The sequence below is a fragment of the Cibotium barometz genome, chromosome 39 (assembly GCF_041138505.1).
Source record: "Cibotium barometz isolate CiBa-2024 chromosome 39, ASM4113850v1, whole genome shotgun sequence".
Lineage (NCBI taxonomy): Eukaryota > Viridiplantae > Streptophyta > Polypodiopsida > Cyatheales > Cibotiaceae > Cibotium > Cibotium barometz.
In genome coordinates, this window is record NC_141084.1 from 16,821,381 (window position 1) to 16,840,202 (window position 18,822).

The 18,822-nt window shown below is 42.2% G+C and overlaps 1 protein-coding gene across 5 annotated transcripts; it reads right to left on the reverse strand.

The window, feature by feature from the left end:
• Positions 1 to 4,959: 4,959 nt before the first annotated feature.
• Positions 4,960 to 12,649, reverse strand: MCM10 (minichromosome maintenance 10). 5 transcript variants are annotated; one of them, XR_015262637.1, is made up of 13 exons: positions 12,520 to 12,649; positions 12,342 to 12,431; positions 12,083 to 12,254; positions 11,894 to 11,968; positions 9,127 to 9,364; positions 8,923 to 9,047; positions 6,365 to 6,398; positions 6,227 to 6,273; positions 5,983 to 6,123; positions 5,804 to 5,872; positions 5,598 to 5,667; positions 5,394 to 5,508; positions 4,960 to 5,285 (listed from the first exon to the last, which is right to left on the reverse strand). XR_015262637.1 is itself a non-coding variant. In XM_086778403.1 (13 exons), exons 1-13 carry the CDS (start codon positions 12,599 to 12,601, stop codon positions 5,241 to 5,243), a joined length of 1,311 nt encoding a protein of 436 aa, XP_086634529.1. In that variant the 5' UTR covers positions 12,602 to 12,649; the 3' UTR covers positions 4,960 to 5,240. The 5 variants fall into 5 exon arrangements, 2 of the variants coding, with proteins under 2 accessions (XP_086634529.1, XP_086634530.1); XR_015262635.1 differs by having other exon boundaries at positions 5,598 to 5,675; positions 5,804 to 5,880; XM_086778403.1 differs by having other exon boundaries at positions 5,804 to 5,880.
• Between the last annotated feature and the right edge of the window lie 6,173 nt (positions 12,650 to 18,822).

Below are 18,822 nucleotides of genomic sequence, written 5' to 3' on the forward strand. Positions count from 1 at the left end.
TTGTGCAGACTGTTTTGAATGGTCTACCAGATTCTTATCAGGGTTTTGCTTCCACTCTTCGCTTGATGATGAAAGGCAATCCCAATGCCTTATCATTTGAGGAGTTAGTTTCTGTTTTGCTGCAAGAAGACCAGTCAAGGCAAAACAGGAATATTATGCGTGTCGCAGATCAAGCTTTCGTTGCTAGTCAGAGAAGCGGGAAAGGTAAAGCTGGCTTTTCTTCTAGTAAGCAGAAATCTGCAAATGCTGCGCAACCAAAGAAGGAAGACAAAGATGAGAAGAAGGGTGACAAACAGAAGACATTTTGCAAGTACTGTAAGGGAAATGATCATGTCATCAAAGCGTGTCCTAAGCTGGCTGCGAAAGAGGCTAAGAAGAAAGAGGCTGGTATGGCTGTTGCAGATGCCTCTCCTTCTAACAATGAATCTGCTAATGTTGTTCAAGATACAGAATGGGCATTCAATGCGCAGTGCAGTTATGACCCATCTTTGCATGACACATGTATGTCTGCAGTAGATTCAGATGTATGGTACTTTGACAGTGGTGCCACTAAGCATATCACCTCGCAGCGCAGTTTATTCACTTTCCTTGAGTCTGCTCCCACAGGGAATACTGTCACTTGTGCCAATAACTCCTCTTATCCCGTTAAAGGAGTTGGACAGATTGTGCTGAATGTTGCAAATTGCAACACCTTTACACTTTTTGATGCATTGTATGTGCCAGGGATCAAAAAGAATCTGCTGTCAGTCTCCGCATTTGCCAAAACAGGTTTGGTTGTAAATTTTGTGGATGACAGATGTACTGTTCATGATCTCTCTTGTGGTGACATCATTGTAGCATCTGGTTCACTATGTCGAGGGCTGTATAAGCTCAATATGGATGGCAAATGTGTAGAGGATTCAGCATGTGCTATTATGGATACGCAGGCTATTTCAAATGCAAAACTGTGGCATGCACGTTTTGGTCATCTGAATTTTGCAAGTTTGCTGCGCCTGCAGAAATCTGAAATGGTGTCTTCTTTGCCTAAGCTTGAGGCACCTGTCAAGCATGTTTGTGAGGGCTGCATATTGGGTAAAATGCGGCGTGCTTCCTTTCCCAAAGATGGATCAGTGAGAGCTGAACGCAGATTGCAGCTTGTTCACAGTGATGTTTGTGGTCCCATGCAAACTCCATCATTTGGAAACTACCTTTACTTCGTGACTTTCATTGATGATTTTACCAGGCATGCATGGGTATATCCTTTGAAGGCAAAGTCCGAAGTGTTTTTGTGCTTCAAACAGTTTTTGGTTATGGCTGAAAATGTGTCAGAAAGTAAGATGGGCACCCTCCGTTCAGATCGAGGGGGGGAGTATATGTCTTCAGAATTTAATGCATTTCTGGCTGAGCGTGGGATAAAACACCAATGTACAGTGCCGTATACACCACAGCAAAATGGTGTGGCTGAGAGAAAAAACAGGTCTCTCATGGAAATGGCAAGATGTATGGTTAAGAGTCAAAGTCTACCACATGGTTTTTGGCTTGAGGCTGTCATGTGTGCCACTTATGTACTAAACAGGTGTCCCACCAAAGCATTACAGGTTGTCACTCCATATGAGGCTTGGCATAGCCGCAAGCCATCTGTTGGCCATTTACGTGTTTTTGGTTGCCTGGCATATGCATTAGTGCCTGTGCAACATCGCAGAAAATTGGATGACAAAGCTGTCAAATGTATTTTTGTTGGATATAGTGCTGAGAGCAAAGGCTATCGTTTGTATCATCCACAGACAAAGCGCATTTTGGTTAGCCGTGATGTTGTATTTGTGGAAGATGCAGTTCAGCCCTTGGTTTCATGTACTAAGGAGACAGATATCAGCTCACGTGATGTCTATGATACATTGTTGCCTCTTTTCAGTGGTGCACAGTCAAGTGCAATACCTCATGAGGCAGTTTTTCAGCCTATGCAGGTTTTAAATGATGGCACAGATCAGCCTATATCTGATGCAGATGTGCATGATGCACTTGAGGATGAGAGACAAGAGATTGAGGGCTCTAGGAATATGCCTAGATGGCTGGTGCAGACTTTGCGTGACAGCAAGTTGGATGCCCCTTTGTCTAGTCGCACTCGTTCTGGCTCTCATGGTGCCTCTTATGCGTCAGATTGTTATGCATTGGCTGTTTCTAGTATGTGCGATGAAAGTGAGCCTGTTTCATTTGATGAGGCACAAAGTTCAGAAAATTGGATGGCTGCTATGCAAGCAGAATACGATGCTATTATGAAGAATGGTACATGGTCTTTATGTAACTTGCCCCCTGGCAAGAAGGCCATTGGCACTAAGTGGGTATACAAATTGAAGCGTAAGCCTGATGGCACAGTGGATCGCCATAAGGCTAGGCTTGTTGCAAAAGGTTATGCTCAAGAGAAGGGCATTGATTTTGATGAGACTTTTGCTCCCACATGTCGTATGACCACTGTTCGTAGCATCTGTGCATTAGCAGCTCATAATGGTTGGAATGTACATCAGCTGGACATAAAGACTGCGTTCTTAAATGGAGATTTGCATGAGGAGGTGTATGTATCGCAGCCTCGTGGTTTTGTTCAAAGAGGGCAGGAAAACAAAGTGTGCAGGTTAAAAAAGGCTTTATATGGTTTAAAGCAAGCTCCACGAGCTTGGTATGAAAAAATACATGCATATTTGACTGCACATGGGTTTCAGAATAGTCCAACAGAAAGCACTTTGTATGTTAAACGTGTGGATGGTGTACATCTAATCATTGCTCTCTATGTCGATGACATGCTGCTCACAGGACCAAATGAGAGTCATATTGCTGATTTTAAGGCTGATTTGAATGCCTCTTTTGAGATGTCAGATTTGGGGCATTTGCATCATTATTTGGGGATACAATTTAAGCAGTGTGATGGAGGTATTGCTTTGTGTCAGACAAAGTATATTGAAACATTGTTGCGGAGATTTGGCCTTGAAGACTGCAAGCCAATTGCTACTCCAATGGAGACAGGTTTGAAGTTGAGTCTTCATGATGCTGGAGATCACTTTGATGTCACACTCTATCAGACAGCTGTTGGTTGCCTCATTTATGTATGCATTACGAGGCCAGACATTCAGTTTGCAGTCTCACAGGTGAGCAGATTTATGCATAGCCCAGGCATTAAGCATTGGCAGGCAGTGAAGCGTATCTTTCGCTATTTGAGTGGTACTCGGCATCTTGGGTTGTTTTATCCCAAGGGGGGATCATTGCCGCCAGATTTACATGTTTTTTCAGATTCTGACTGGGCTGGTTGTTATGACACACGCGTGTCCACGAGTGGTTTTTGCTTCATGCTTGGAAGCTCATGCATATCATGGTTGAGCAAGAAGCAGCCTACTGTGGCCACTTCTAGTTGTGAAGCTGAGTACAGGGCAGCTTTCACAGCTACGGTTGAGTGTGTGTGGCTCAGACGCCTTATGGCTGATTTGGGTGTTGGGCAGCCATCTGCCACCACCATCTTCACTGACAGTCAGAGCGCATTGGCAGTTGCGCGGAACCCAGTGTTCCATGCTCGTACGAAGCACATTGAGGTGCACTACCATTATGTCAGGGAGAGACTCTCTGCAGGAGAGATCAGTTTGGCTTATGTGCCAACACAGGATAACCTTGCAGACCTTTTCACAAAGGCTCTGCCTCGTGAGAAGTTCGAAGCTTTTCGCAAAGCTTTGGGCTTACTCCCTTTTGTGGATTCGTCCACATAGCTAGACACTTCCCTATACATGAGTGCTAGCTCTTGTTCACCGCATCACTCCAGGGGGGATTTGTTACCATATTATAGTAGTGATGTGTGTGAACACACTTAGGACCGCCGGGGCACTTTTTCCCTCACTAGGAGGTTTTTTCCCCCGTGCATTGTATATACGCCCATTATCTTCTAGGGCTTGTTATCTTTCTTTTTTGGCACTCATAATACACTACTGTGTTGTGCTCAAGCTTCCTCATCTTCTTGAAGTTGTGTGTGCATTCCTGCAACCCTAATTCCAACAATTCCAAGCAAGCTACATTGGCCCACTCCCGCTTCTTCGACTATCTTCACTATCACAACAACCTCACCACCAAGTTACAATGAAGCAATCCAATCTCTAGTTTCATCATCAAATCTAGAAATCATGCCCTGCCATGCTAAATAATTACCGACCACTATTGATCATTGCCAATCAAAATGTTGATCATTGCCAATCAAAATGAAGGCATTTCCACAAGCAAATCCATGGACCCTCTTTCCTTATACGAGCCCAATCTAACTCACACCTCAAAGGTAAGGCCTCGTACCAACAATTTTCTCTCCCATGGTATAATACATTTAAGCTTAGCATGCTTCGTAACTCGAGCCAAAAAAAACTCTACCCTCAATAGACTCCAAAACACGTGGATTAATCTCTTTACTAACATCTTCGACCATCTATACCTTTCCAAAACCAACATCTTCACCACCCAAGCTTGTGACAAAAACATGATCACATCATTAAAAAGGAGAGCTTGTCAATCACTTTGTAGGTTATCATAGTTTCACTTGCTTGACCTACTATAAGACACTTTGTCATCTTCCCCGCATGACCAATAAGACGCTTAGCCATCTTACCCACATCACGGAACAAAAGACCAATTCTTACAAGAGAACGCTAGATTGTATAGCAACCTTACCACGAGCATAATGCCAAATATGAAAGTCACAAACTTCATGTACATAATTACAACGCTAGATTGCATAACGGCCTTACCGTGAGCATAATGCCAAATATGAAAGACACAAACTTCATGTACATAATTACCTAGGAGTAGAACTAGAGCAAATGGACTAAGACAAAAACATTCTCACTAAAACACTAGCTCAATACTTAATTCTTTAATCCTAATTTGACAGGTGATGTAAAAATTAATTATGCAAATTTCAATTAATTATTTTAATTAACATAGTCGACATTGGTGAGATACTGATGTCAAGATTAATTCTGTGGATTCCAATTAATCATTTTAATTAACATAGTCAACATTGGTGAGATCAGTGCAATAGCACCAACTGAGGTACTATTTGTCATTTTCGACATTGAGCAATAAACATTCATTCCCTTCCAATTGTCAACTCTCCCTTTTATACGTTGCTTCCTCTCATTAGCTTCTTCTCCATCCACCTTTTGTGAGAGAACCACCACGAAGGCCATTCTCTGATTAAGTACACTTACCCTTTCAACATAAATGGAACAAGAGTCTTATCATCATTGTAACAAACCACCTTTTCCAAAAAGCACCATAGCTTGTGCCTGCATCATGCAAGCTTGCTTTGTCAAAGTTCAAAACTTTAAGGTTTGCAACTAAATTAGTAGAGCTTGAATCTTTCAATAGAAACCAGACTTCAAGAGCATAAATACCATAGCACCATCATCATCAGGTTCCTCAAGGTCAAGCTCAATCAAGCCATGTTGATCAACAGATTCTTTACTCTTGTTCTTTTCGAGAGATGTAACCTTTTTATCTGATTTGACCCTGCAAATACAGTATCTAATATTTAATGATGAGGATAAAACCTTCTTAATCCTGCAATCAAATCCTTTGGGTTGGCATTCACCTAGTACCTTTTCTGCAGGTGTCCCTGCTGCTTTCCATTCTGCCGCTTATTCAAGGGTGACTTTGGATCCACATTTTCTGAAACTCTAAGCCACTTTCAGTAGTGCTTTCAAACAACTTCCTAAATAAAGAAACCTTGTCTTTTTTACTAGCTGGCATTTTAGTATGCAATGGTATATCAGTGCTTGGGGTGAAATGCTTAGACTTTCCATACCATTGTTTCCATCAGCTAGACTTGCAAGACATCTGATTCCTTGAGATTGATATTTGGTAGTCACCTTCTCTGCGTTGCTTTGAATGGAGGGATTCATGTGAGCTTAGCATGTGCAAGAAACAAAGCTCAAAAAGGACTTCAAAAGCTGCAGATGCATACCAGAGCAGCAAGGTGTTTACCTCAAAATAGTTTTCAAGCCTTTCAAAGACATATGCTTCACTGGTTTCTCTGGTTTGATGTCAACAGCACTATCAACAAGGCCTCTCCTCCCTTGAAAGCCTTTTGGTTTTTGTAGAAAAGATAACCCAGTTCCCAAATTCCTATGCACAAAAAAAAAATCAAGAATGAGTGCCTGAGTTCTGTGTCAATGCTTCCCAATGCTCAGGCATTACACAACGAAAACGATCCATGTTACAGACCCACCCGCCATTAAGCTCCCCTCGTTTCGATTTATATTTCTGTCGCATAGCCTGGTGAGCAAGAGGCACCCTTAGTGCAAGTTCTACACTTCAACAAAATCAGCATTGGACTTAATGTTGTGAACCAGAAGAGAATGCTTACGGTAGTATGATACTGACAGTATTCACCATGGCGCCTGAAACAAGATTAGTGGCACACTCGTAAGTAGGCATAGCCTTAAACAAGGCAAACTGAGAATGCCAAAACACCTTGAAATACTATAAGTTTTTCCTCGTTCACAACAAAGCTAGCATTTGACTCCAAGAAGGCACACTGAATGAATGCTATATGAAAAGGTCCGGCATTGATATGTCATCCCTCTCATAATTTACTCAAAAACAGTAACTGATTGGAAACTTGTCTGATTGGGAAAAGACACCTCTCAGGGCAAATGTGCAGCATCTCAAGCCTAAAGTGTCATGTCTGGTCAAATGGCAGTTACGCGTGCACACTCTAACTCATAACTTCAGATACGCTCAAGCATGACTCCAAGACGAGGATTCTTTTGGCCCTTCCCCCACTAGTTGGTGATGCTTGAATAATTCCCAACAAGAAGTAATGTACCACCCGGCCAGCCAACAAGCGTCAGGAAACGCTCCATTAGAGAGGCTTCCTCTGTATGCTCAAGAGAAGGAGGGGAATTTGCTGCTCTCGAGTACTGTCAATGCTCACCTGGCACCCAAGATAGCGAGCCATGGTACCATGGGGAACCCACTAGGAGGCTTCAATTGGATGACAAGTCGTGGCAGGAGAGGCACTGATCCAAAAGCCACACGACTTGTGTCAATGATGCACGGATGCCAGGCCAAGCACAATTTTTCGATGGCATTGACAAAGCATCGGAGGTTCCCTTCTGAGCCGGAAAGATAAGCTGCCATATCACATAAGTAATGAGCTGCACATCTAGAAGCTCCTCTAGGTGCAGATAGGGAGACTAACACCTTGTAAGCCAGTGTCATATGCCCAGAGGAAGCTGCTTATTGCCTCCAAGACGAAGAGGAAGAGGGCCAAGGAATCAGGATCCCTGCTATACATAGCAAGAGATCACGATCACCTTGCACATCATGAATAAGTACCTGGCTGTGTCAGAAAGTAGAGAGCAGGAACCTTTCGGATCCACAAGGCCGAAAAACCCATCTGCAACATGGTACACTCCAGGAAAGCCCAATCCAACCTATCCTAGGCCTTATCAAAGTCAACATGACTGCCAAATCCTCTCCACTCATCTATGCTCAAGTCATCGCCTCCCAGAAAGAGAAAGAGAAGATGTTATCTAGGAGCAAAATCCTCTCCACTCATCTATGCTCAACTCATGGCCCCCCAAAAAGAGAAGATGTTATCTAGGATGCTCCTATCTTGGATAAAACCAATCTATGTGCCATGGATAAAATCCGGGAGGTGAGATTGGAGGTGAAGGCTGATCGCCTTTGTGAGGATTTTATAGGCCGTGCCAAGGAGGGTGACGGGGCCCTACTGTCAGGTTTCCAGCCGGTCTCCCGCCCTCTTTGGGGATAAGATGGATGAGGCCCTCGGCAAGCCTCTCAAGGGAAAACCTATCGGCACAACCTCATTGAAGGCCGGCGCCACTTCAAAAGATCCCACTGGAGCAGGAAGAAAGAGACGAGAAATCCATCCTTCCCTCGGCATTTCCTGCGCAATAAAGCATGTCGATCATTCTCCTGCTCAACAATAGAGAAAGGTCATTCTAAGAAACACCAAAGACAGCATGTCGAGCCTTCTCCTGCCTCCTGCTCAACAATAGAGAAGGGTCATTCTAAGAAACGCCAAAGTCAGCAGGGCCCAGGCCTACTCCACAAGTCGAGTGTGCTGCCACACCAAATCATGTCTCTATCTCTGAAGCGACAGAGGAGGGTCTGTCAAGAGAAGAGAAGCTGCCTGTAAAAAGTCGGAGGCAATGGCACGAACCTATGTGGGGTCCCCTATGTGGGGTCCGAAATCACTGTACCCACCAGACCTCTAAGGTGCAGAGATGGTGAAGGCTTGACATGGCAATGAAATCTCCACAATCTGCAGATTGTTAGAATGTACAACCAGTATACACTAAGCATTTCTGTCAATAACTCCAATAGAAATAGGAAAATACCATAACATACATGGAAAGTACTCTTCAATAGCTTTCCAATTATATAAAATATTAGCCACAGCAGCAAAAATGGCAGTCATGTCATTAACTTTCTGCCTCTTTGTTGATCAAAAGATCTTGACGAAAAATATCATGAGAGGGGAGGGTAGGATCTAGTACATACTTCTAGAAAAAGATTTCAGCCATTGACACTGAAATTGCTGAATTTCTAGCACTGTTTCCCAAGTATACAAGAATTAGCACTAGTACTGTTTTAAAATTTGGAATTGCTCTGCTCTCACTTCTAGTGACTCAAAGTGACAAATGTCCTTTTTTATTGTATCTACCCTATGTTTAATCCTTTACTAAGCTCCCACAATATTACAACATACACGCTACACCATTAATTTCATCACACCCTTCATCCAGTATTGATTAATTCACAACCTTGCAACAAGTTCATCATAAAAACCTTACATCCAAAACCTGCCACTGCATTGCCACTTGTGCATCATACAAAGGTTAATTCACATCAGCCAGGCAAATCATGATAGCACGCATGACTCAAAAAACATACCGATTGACAACTATTGAGCAAGGAGTGCCATCCTTACGAAGCCCCTTGCAAACACAGTAGTCGACAGAGGTCCCCAACTTCAATAGTTGATCACTTGCAAAAATACTAAGGCTAGACTCATTTCTCTGAAAGGCAACAGCAGAAATTTAACTGGGAACAAATTGGGCATGAGTCGAAGTAAGCAAAGATCTACTCAAAGCCCACCTTAACATCATGCCGAGCTTTTGCATTGAATACAGCAATAATGCAACCTGCCGGCTCTCTACAATGCTGTGAATATGCATCTCCAAATAAGAAAAGTGAAATCGTGGCCGTGTCCAAAGAAGCAATCTTCCAGATTGCAAAGTGTTTCCCATTTGAGCTTACTCTAGGAATCCCTTTCTCTCCCAAAACACCCACCGTTGCCCACGCTCCTGCGATATTCTCACCCATTGTGGCACTTCTGAGGCATTCCAAGAAAGACACTTAGCAAAGTTTGAAATCCAAGAAAATACATAAGCACATGATGATCTATATTTTCAGAATACACTATGTTTTCCACCATGCCTATTGCCTAGCTATAAGTCTTAAATTGTACTGCAAAATTTAAAGAGCTGGTAGACACAGACTCATGGCTCCGGTTCTCTTTTAAATTGGCTTGATCAGTAAGGAGATTAAAAAATGGTGCCTAAGCATCCAAAAGTTCCAGAGCTATAAAATTATTTATGATACAAGGCCTTTTCTCTAGTCCTTTGCAAAATCTCCCTTGATAATAAGATGCACAAGGGGCATCAGACTTCAGTAGGACCTTGTTCAAGGGCAACTGAATATATTCAAGCTTCACGACTATGGGACTGCTAAAATTAAAAGTGTTTTATTAAATCGGAAAGCAAGAGAATCTACTTGGAAGTGCTGGGGATTGGGAACACTCTAATATAGACTACCCCCATTTTGATTTTATCTGACAACATTTCTAGTAATGCAATTTTCTCTCACTAGAATAAATACACTAGTTTTCAACATACCCGTGTAGATCTGGATGTACAACGAGAGGGAGCTTACGGGCAATTAGCGGCAACAACCACACATTGATCGGCCAAACAGTGCACCTACCATGAGATGGCTACTTGTATAAGCATGCAACTATGGGATTACCAAAGGGAGACTTCTCAATGAATCAAAGCGTTCTGTCTAGTCTTGAGCGCATGATAAAGCAATGTCTTGTCATTCATAGTTGTGCGAGTGCATAGTGGAGCAGGGCAATGTAGCCGCGTGTCTCCATAGTCAATAACAACTCGTAGGCGTGTCTCCCTAGTCAAGTAACAACTCCTAAAGGCCTACTACCAGAGTGAACGCTTGACATAGACTCGTGTCACAAACCCTGGTGTGCCACAACAAGGTCCGCTAGAAGGCAAGGGTCCTAAAACGTAGACTCATTCCGTCGTTCTGTCAAATCATCATCTTGGGTACTTTTTTGTAGTCAAACATGGTTGTCTTACTAAAGTGCCACGACACTTAAGGAGATGTTCTTTCGTTCCTAGACTCCCCTCTTGCCAAGCTTCTATGTGGCCTTCGGCTTGCAATGTCCTACAAATGACAGCTCTATGGGCTTGTTGAGCAGGTGGGTTGAGAAGGTGGAAGGGATTGGTTTCTTAGAGCATTGCCCAATGGGATGCTCCAAGTTGTTACACTTAGAGTAAGCTTGGGTGCAAGTGTGACAATTGTGGAAGTGGAAGAATCGGGTCACTACCCTAGAGTTGACCCCGAGGTCTATCCCTTATTCCCAATATTTTGGGCCTTTGGAAGGTTGGTTTGGGTGGTGGTCTTGAGCTTCCCATTATTGGACTTCATTTCTGCATTCCGTGCAAGCAAAACCACATGGCCAAATGAAGTGGGCGCAAACATTTGTACATCCCAACAGATGTTAAAATCAAGCCCATACAAGAGAGCCTCCTTGTCGTCATCAGATTACGACCTTACTGGCAAACTAAATGACAAGCAACAAATTCTTTCGCAAGCCTCAAAAACTCATTGTCGAGTCTCTGAAGGTAACGTGGTGAGAGAAACCACCTTTTTAAGTGGGCTAAGTGGTAGTTTTAGTGGACACTTATAAGTAATCAGTGGATAACTTTTATGGACCAATTATGAGCAATCCCACTCACTTGTATAGGATTGGAGTCAATAATAAAAGCCATCTAATAAAAAAAGTCTTATGTCACTTTATATTGAGCTCAATAATTACTAGCTTGACCTCATTAATAAAGCCAGTGTTATGTCACTTTATATTGAGCCCAATAATTACTAGCTTAACCTCATTATAATAAAGCCAACCTAGTCATGTCCTTTAGCCACATAAGGTTGTTGTTCATAATAAGGAGTGATAATAATCTTTTATTAAAATGTTGGTAAGGAGAAAACTACTCATTCCTAAAAAGTTGATAAGGAAAAAGAGTAGATAATAATGGGTTCTTCTTCCCACCTTTTTTGCACCAAATAGCTATATCTTGTTGTAGCTAATCCTTGTTTACATGTACTTCCATAATAAAGTAACTTTCTCACAGATTAATGATTTGGAGTGGTATGCCATTGGCACAAGGTGGATAGAAACGTTAGCTACAGTAGATTTCAAACATGTTCAGTACGAGTATGAAAAGTATGCATCAAGATAAGGTACGTTAAGTAAGTTCTTTTTTTTTACATAAAGAATGAGGGAATTTGAGAACTTATAGGAAATTGGATAAATTAGAAGAAACTGAAAAATTTTGGATAATTTTTTAGGAAATCGGAAAATTTATGGGTTTCAGGGAAATTGGAAAAATCAAGCGGCATTGAGGAAATTAGAAAAATTATGTAAAATTGAAGAAATTGGGAGAAGAAAAAAATAAAAGAAAGGATTGGAATCAATTGGGGAAAATTACAAGTTTTAATTGCATTTTCAACCCAAACAGGGAAATTAGTACAGTAATAATTTCTACAACAAGATTTGGATTACCTGATGGCTTGGAGAGGCACAAATCGAAGATCCGAAAGCCTGTTGCTCAAGGAGGCACTAGAGACCAATCTGTTTCTGCAGCATGGAGATAGCACAAGAGAGTCTTGGAAACGATAATCAACAGAGAGATAAACCCTACTGCAGATGCCATGAGTATGCAGATAGAAGCTCAGGGAAAGATAGCAGTACCTGATCCGCAGTCCAGAGTGCACCTCAACCTCTATGCGATTGACTGCACCGAGTGGTGGATGCTTAGCAAGAGGGACATGATGCTCTGCTGCTTTGGAAGATGCCCTCCCCACGTCCCGAAAGGCCTCCATGGTTGCCTTCTTGCTCGGGCCGTCATCATCCGAATCATAACCTGTTGGCAACAAGGCAAAAGGGCATGACCAAAGCTGCCATCGAAGAAACAGGGGCTACGGCAACTACATTGATGGTGGAGGCGTACCAAAAACTTCTTGCAGGATTGCTCGCAAACCCTCTGGTGTTGCAGCTCTGCTATCTGATGAGTCTTCTGCATCGATCGACTCCTTCTCATCTGGTGCCACAAAGCGAGCGCGATGGAGATCTAAGAGCAAGTTCCACAGGGCAGCTATCTTTGAAAGGCAAGCACAAGGTCTACCTACCCATGCGAGAAGGCGAAGTTGGAGGCGTCTCCGGAACGCTCTGGAACGCCAGCAGCAGTTCCAGTTCTTCATCGCTCTCCATTGCAGGGAGGAGGGAATCGAGAAGACGCGGGAGAATTATTTGCACGCCTTCATGTACGCATAGGCCCTTTACAGACTGCTGCCATTTGGGCGCCCACACCAAAAAAACGCCACCCCCCCAAAAAAAAAACAAAAAAACCAAAAAAAAAAAAAGGAATTGGGCTCTCTCTTTTTTAAAGAACAAAACTAGCAAAAAAAGAAGGAAAAACTTAAGCTCCCTATTGGCTTCCTTATTTCATATGTACTATTCAGACAAATTATTTGATATGTATTAATTAAATAATATTTATATATCATATGTATATCAGACAAATTATTTGATATGTATTAATTATATGCCACTAACGTGGCATTTAATTAATACAACCTTAGAAGATGAGTTTCCTCCCCCCCTACCCCCTCCCTCTCCTCCTCTCTGTCCCTCCCTCTTTGAGGCTTTTACAGAGAATCATGGACCTTAAATAGAAAGGATATGGGTGAATGCATACAAATAGAAACGATATGGGAAGTCATCGTTTTATTGCCTTAAATAGATAGGATTGCATATAGAAAGCATGTGGGTGAATCTATGCAAATAGAAACAATATGGGGGGCCATCATTTTATTGCCTTAAATAGACAGGATATGGGGTCATCATTTCATTGACTTTTTCAAGCGTTAATCGTTACATACTAAAATGAAACCTTAGAAAAACACTCTTATTCTAGAAAATCTCACATAATATATTTAATGGAAATGCGAAAAACATTTTGGTGCCATATTGGCTTTTAACTAATTGAATAAGGACTCATTTGGTTTTTAATTGGCAATTTGGCATGCTCTTTGCAACTTTTTAAAACAGGCAATCTACACATCAACATGGAGGGAGCGGGACCATGTGTTCCTAGGAGAAGGTGGGCAGAAGGAGGTGGAGCTGACAATGAAGCAAGATCGAACTAGGTGAGCTATCTATGAATGAAAAGGCTAGAGACCACTATGGTTCATGGGGGGAAGAAGATATTGGAGCAGCTGGGGATAGGTGCTAGAAGCACTTCCAAGCTAAGCTTCCACCACTCAGTATGATTACATGAGAGATACAAGGCTACTTCACAACTATGAAACCAATCACATTTACTTATGAAAAGGTGACCAGGCCTTGAAAATAGACTTGAAGATACGGAAGACTCACCTAATGGGTCAAGGTATTCTCGCGCATAAGTTTGACTATTCCAACCACTTCGGTCCAACATCTGTAAATGTTGCAACAAGTTGTTGTGGGATAGTGAAGATGAGGAACTGGGCTATGAGCCCTTCCCAAATCCTGATGGATTGAGGGCTGGATTTACGTCGTGGCAAACCATGGACACTCTTCTAGAGAAGCTTGGAACAAGGTTTGCAATATTAGACGGGATGGAGATTACATCCTTATTCATGCTAGTGCAGCACCCCTTTTGGGAGCTAGCAAAATGATTTCAAACCAGGGCTAGTTAGTGACGAGGAAGAAGCACTTCTATATTGTCCACGAGCTCCCAACCACAAAAGAGAAAACCACAGAGGAAGTCTAAGAAATATGCTTTCTCATAGGAGACAGACCTTTATTGGCTTCAATACGTCGAGGTTGTGGATCTGCATGAGACCTATGGGAAATTGACCTAAACAAGATCACCCTCCCGGTCAATACAATGGCCATAGTAGGTGACGAGGAGCCCAATCGCTCACGCAAACTCAACAAGATCAAGGCAGAGATAGAGAAGGAAGCCAAACTCTCAGAAAGCTCACTAAGCCTCCAAAGAAAGGTTTAAGTCCTACAAGATTGGGGACATAGTAATACATGGTGAGAGGGCCTAAAGAAGCCCGAGCGGATAGCCTTATAGCTCTTATGATCTCCCTACCTAGGTCAAGGAAGTAAACCTAACTTGCTCTGAAGAAGAATCTTAGCTAGTATTCATTGCTTGGATCTCCTTCAGAAGAGATCGAGGATACATTCATAAATGAGCTTTGTGTGCACTCCAAGTGAAAACAGCATCTTGCTTGTCTTAGAGGCAAGTTTTTGAGAGGTGCAAACTCTACACTTTGCTTAAATTCCAATTATGGCTTATACATGGAGTCATCCTTGGATACATTATTTCTAAGAATGGCATCTCCATATATGAGAATTAAGTTTCGTGTGATCCTAGAATTGTTGCAATCCTAGAACTATCATGATCCTAGAATTGTCACCACCCAGAGATTCATAGGACATATATGCCATAGGCTCCTTCCTAATTATCTTCAAGTGGACATATGAATGCTAATGGGCATAAAAAAAGCTAAATAAGGCATTAGCAAGCACACCCGTCTTGAGATACCCCAAGTCGGATTTGATTTTCTATGTGCATATATCGATGCATCCCAAGATGCATGTTAGCGCACAGCCACCGCGCAGAAGCATAACATGGAATTTTCAATGACATTTACTAACCGTTAACTCAATGATGTTAAATGCAATTGTGTGCGCGCACACACACACACACAGAGTTTAGCAATGGTGTATGCTGTAAAGAAGTATATACATCATCTCTTAGCTACCAAAATTTATTATCTTTATCGACCATCAAGCCTAGCTATATTTGGTGAATGCACCTTGTACCACAAGGTGCATCACCAAATGGTTGTTGATTCTTTTGGAATTCAACTTCACCATCATAGTGAGAAAGGGACTTGTGCATGTTCATGTCAACCTCCTTTCCTACTGACGCTTCCACATTGACTACATACCAGAATAAAGTGAGGACGTTGCCCACTTCTTAGCCAAAAGATTCCCAATAGATTGTCGTATAAAAAAGGATTAAAGCAACTAAGTGAGCTGAGATTGCATTCCGCTTACGAGTATAATGCAAGCAATGGGTTTGATAATCAACTCAAAGATAAATGCACGAAGGAAGGTAACATGGTACTCATGTATAATGTTAAGAAGAGCAAATACACACAAACTCAAGTATACATGTTAAGGTATTGGGTCACAAAAATTGATCCTCTTGGTGTAGCGAAGATAGAGAACCTAGATGGAGTTTTGATATGGAAGGATACTTCAATGGTAGCAAACTAAAATGTCATTGCCTCACTCATCTCTCGAGCTAGAGTTCCCTCCAAAAGACTATATAGGCGTGTGGCCAGCACTAGTTATCAAGCCACCCAATAGCTCACATCACCGTGGGGTAATGATAATCAATCCATAACCCCTTGGTTGTTTTGAAGATGGAACTTTTTACCTTGGGAGCTCATTACACCACCCAATAACTAACATCACGGTGGTAAATAATTATCAATCCATATCCCATCGGTTGTTATGAAGATGGAACTAAGCCTATATATTTGCAAGTTTTATGTGACATCAGTAGGCACAATGGAAGAGAGCATCACCCTTAGAAAGGGGGAAGGATTTTTATAGCTAGTGATTAGGAGCTCATTACGCCACCCAATAGCTAACATCACGATGGTAAATAATTATTAATCCATAACCCATCGATTGTTCTGAAGATGGAACTAAGCTTATATGCCTTGGAAAGGGGAAGGATTTTTATAGCTAGTGATTACACAATCAGTTGGTAAAAGAAAACTACTACACTTGATCTTTCCCATGAGATGGTTACCCTATATCTTTCAATGTTCTAAGGCTTGTCTTCCACCAAATATGTGCCCTCATGTAAGGTACCTCCTTTGCAAAAGCAAACTTATACACTCCAGCTTCCCCATGGGAAGGCGACCCCAAATCTTGCAACCTTGTCTTCCAAATATGTGTCCTCATCTCATGTTACTCCTCAAACTCAACATTCCTCTCACCTTACTGCATCGACTACCCCCTTAAACAAATATTATGATCCAAAACCTTTATGACAAAGATGAAGTTTTCAATCTCAAAGAGCCTTGCTCAGGGAGGTCCCCAAGTAGAAGTGGAGCTGGCCACATAGCTACATGGTATTTCTAGGACTTTAGCTCAAGATGGTTTCACTATTGTTTTTATTTCAGCCCACACGTAATGCCATTTTTGGCATTGTCCAACTGTGCAAACCTTGTTCAAAGATTATGTGGGAGAGTGTCCATACACATAGCATGAACATGTGATGCCATTTTTTGGTGTTGTCCAACCGTGCAAACCTTGTTCAAAGATCTTATGGGAGAGTGTCCATCTGGTTTTAGGTAGAACGTAAATACAAACCTAGGAGAGTGTCCATGTATGTCACGAGAGTGAGATTTTTGAAATATTTTATTATCCATTTTTTGTAAAAAAGAAAGCTTGGGCTAAAATAGCCATGTAACCTAATTTTGGAGTAATAGAATCTATAAATAAATACTAAAGTGAGGATGCTTTTTGGCACACGCTTGGGGGGTAGTTGGGACCCAATCCGCTATTTCTCTCGCATCTATATTTTTCTGTTGGTACGCTTCTCGAGGTCCGCTCCGTAAAAAGTGTGTTTGGGGCACTTAGACGACCCAAGACCTAGTTGGTCCTCTGTGTGAGTAACGACAGCATGAAGCCTAAGCAACCCAACACGGACAACGACGTGCCAGAGAGCCGACGACCCGCAATAGTGATTTGATAAACGGGCTAGGTAGCGGCACACCGTCAATTGACAACAATGTCGACTATACCAACAACACGGCACCAGGCACACAATCGATCGACACACTATCAACGTCAGAGCGGCATATCAAAACAGTGAGCGGGCTAGGCAACGAGACAGGAACACCGTCAACTAGCAACAATGCTGACCATACCAACATGGCACCAGGCACATAACTAACCGACACCGTCAACATCAAATCAGCATATCAATGTCTGACGGCCAAGGCGCACAATCGGTCAACTATACCAACAGCACGGCACCATGCACACGATCGACCGACACACCATCAACATTGGACCAGCATATCAATACGCAGCGACTAGCGCACCCATTAACAACAACAAGGAACAATTGGCCAACTATACCAACAACACGGCACCATGCACATGACCGACCGATACACCGTCAACATCGGACCAGCGTATTAATAGTGAGTAGGTTGGGTAGCAAACCGATGCACCCAACCGGCAACAATCAGGCGACTATACCAACAACACGGCATCATGCACACAACCGACCGACACATCGTTAATGTCGGACCAGCATATCAACAGTGAGTGGGCTAGGCAGCATGACCGGCACACCTGTCTCAATCGCACAGCAACAACACCGACCATACTAACAACGCGGCACCAGGCACACGATCGACCGACACAACGTCAACGTCGAACTGACATATCAACTTCTGACGGTGCGACGGGTGCACAAATCAACCGGCAAATTAACGAGGACCGACAACCTCAAGCACGCAGCGCACATGTGTCTCCTAGGAGACAAATATAATAGAGAAGGCACTTTGCTATTTATACCTTCTCCATCAACTCTCGACGATGTCATGTGGGATAAAAGCAAGCCGCGTGACAACATAAGCAAAGCCGTGAGAGAAGAAGAAGAAGAAGAAGAAGAAGGAAAAGAGAAGGAGAAGAAGAGAGAGAAGAAGGAAAAAGAAGACAAAGAGGGGAGAGAAGAAAGAGAAGAAGAAAAAGAAGAGAGAGAGAGAGAAAAGAGAGAATAAGAATAAGAAGAAGAAAACGAGGAGATTAAGAAGAGAAAGAAAGTAAGTAAGTAAGAAGAGAATGAAATTTATTTATTTATTAAAGAAAAGAAAAGAAAAAGTGATTATCATCAACGTTGGTTACGTACTCTGACCCTCCAGTTGATAGATATGTGGATCGCTCTAGTGGCGTCATGGGGCGAGATCAACTCGACGTTATTGTTATACTCTGATCATTTAGACGTTGGACTTAATGACTCTAGATATGCCAATAGATATGCATGGATTCAGGACCTGCATAAATTTTTTCAGTTATGCACCTAGCTCAAACAACGATGAAGAAGAACAATAACTGCTACGACGACTACTCCGACTCTTAGGGTAACATATTCATTTGATTATCTCTACAATAAGTTTTATAGAAGACTTTTTGTAAATTTCAAGGAGAGTTCTTATGCATCAAAGCAGAACTTCTTAGGGGAACTTGCCCTTCCATCTTGAACTATACTTAATGAAATTTTCATGATGTATTAGTCTTGTGGTATAGGACACGCGATTAATCCTGTATGAAGTATTCTGATGCATACTTATCTCTAGATTTGTGTGGATAATTTCTGGTGGCATGGGACACTAGAATTTATT

Coding starts and splice junctions, on each gene's coding strand:
- MCM10 (XM_086778403.1), bottom strand. CDS start 12,601: ATGGAGAGCGATGAAGAACTGGAACTGCTGCTGGCGTTCCAGAGCGTT. Junction 6,399..8,922: donor TGCTCAATAGTTGTCAATCG/GTATGTTTTTTG, acceptor ATCTTGTTTCAG/GCGCCATGGTGAATACTGTC. Junction 5,668..5,803: donor TCTAGCTGATGGAAACAATG/GTATGGAAAGTC, acceptor TTAGAGTTTCAG/AAAATGTGGATCCAAAGTCA.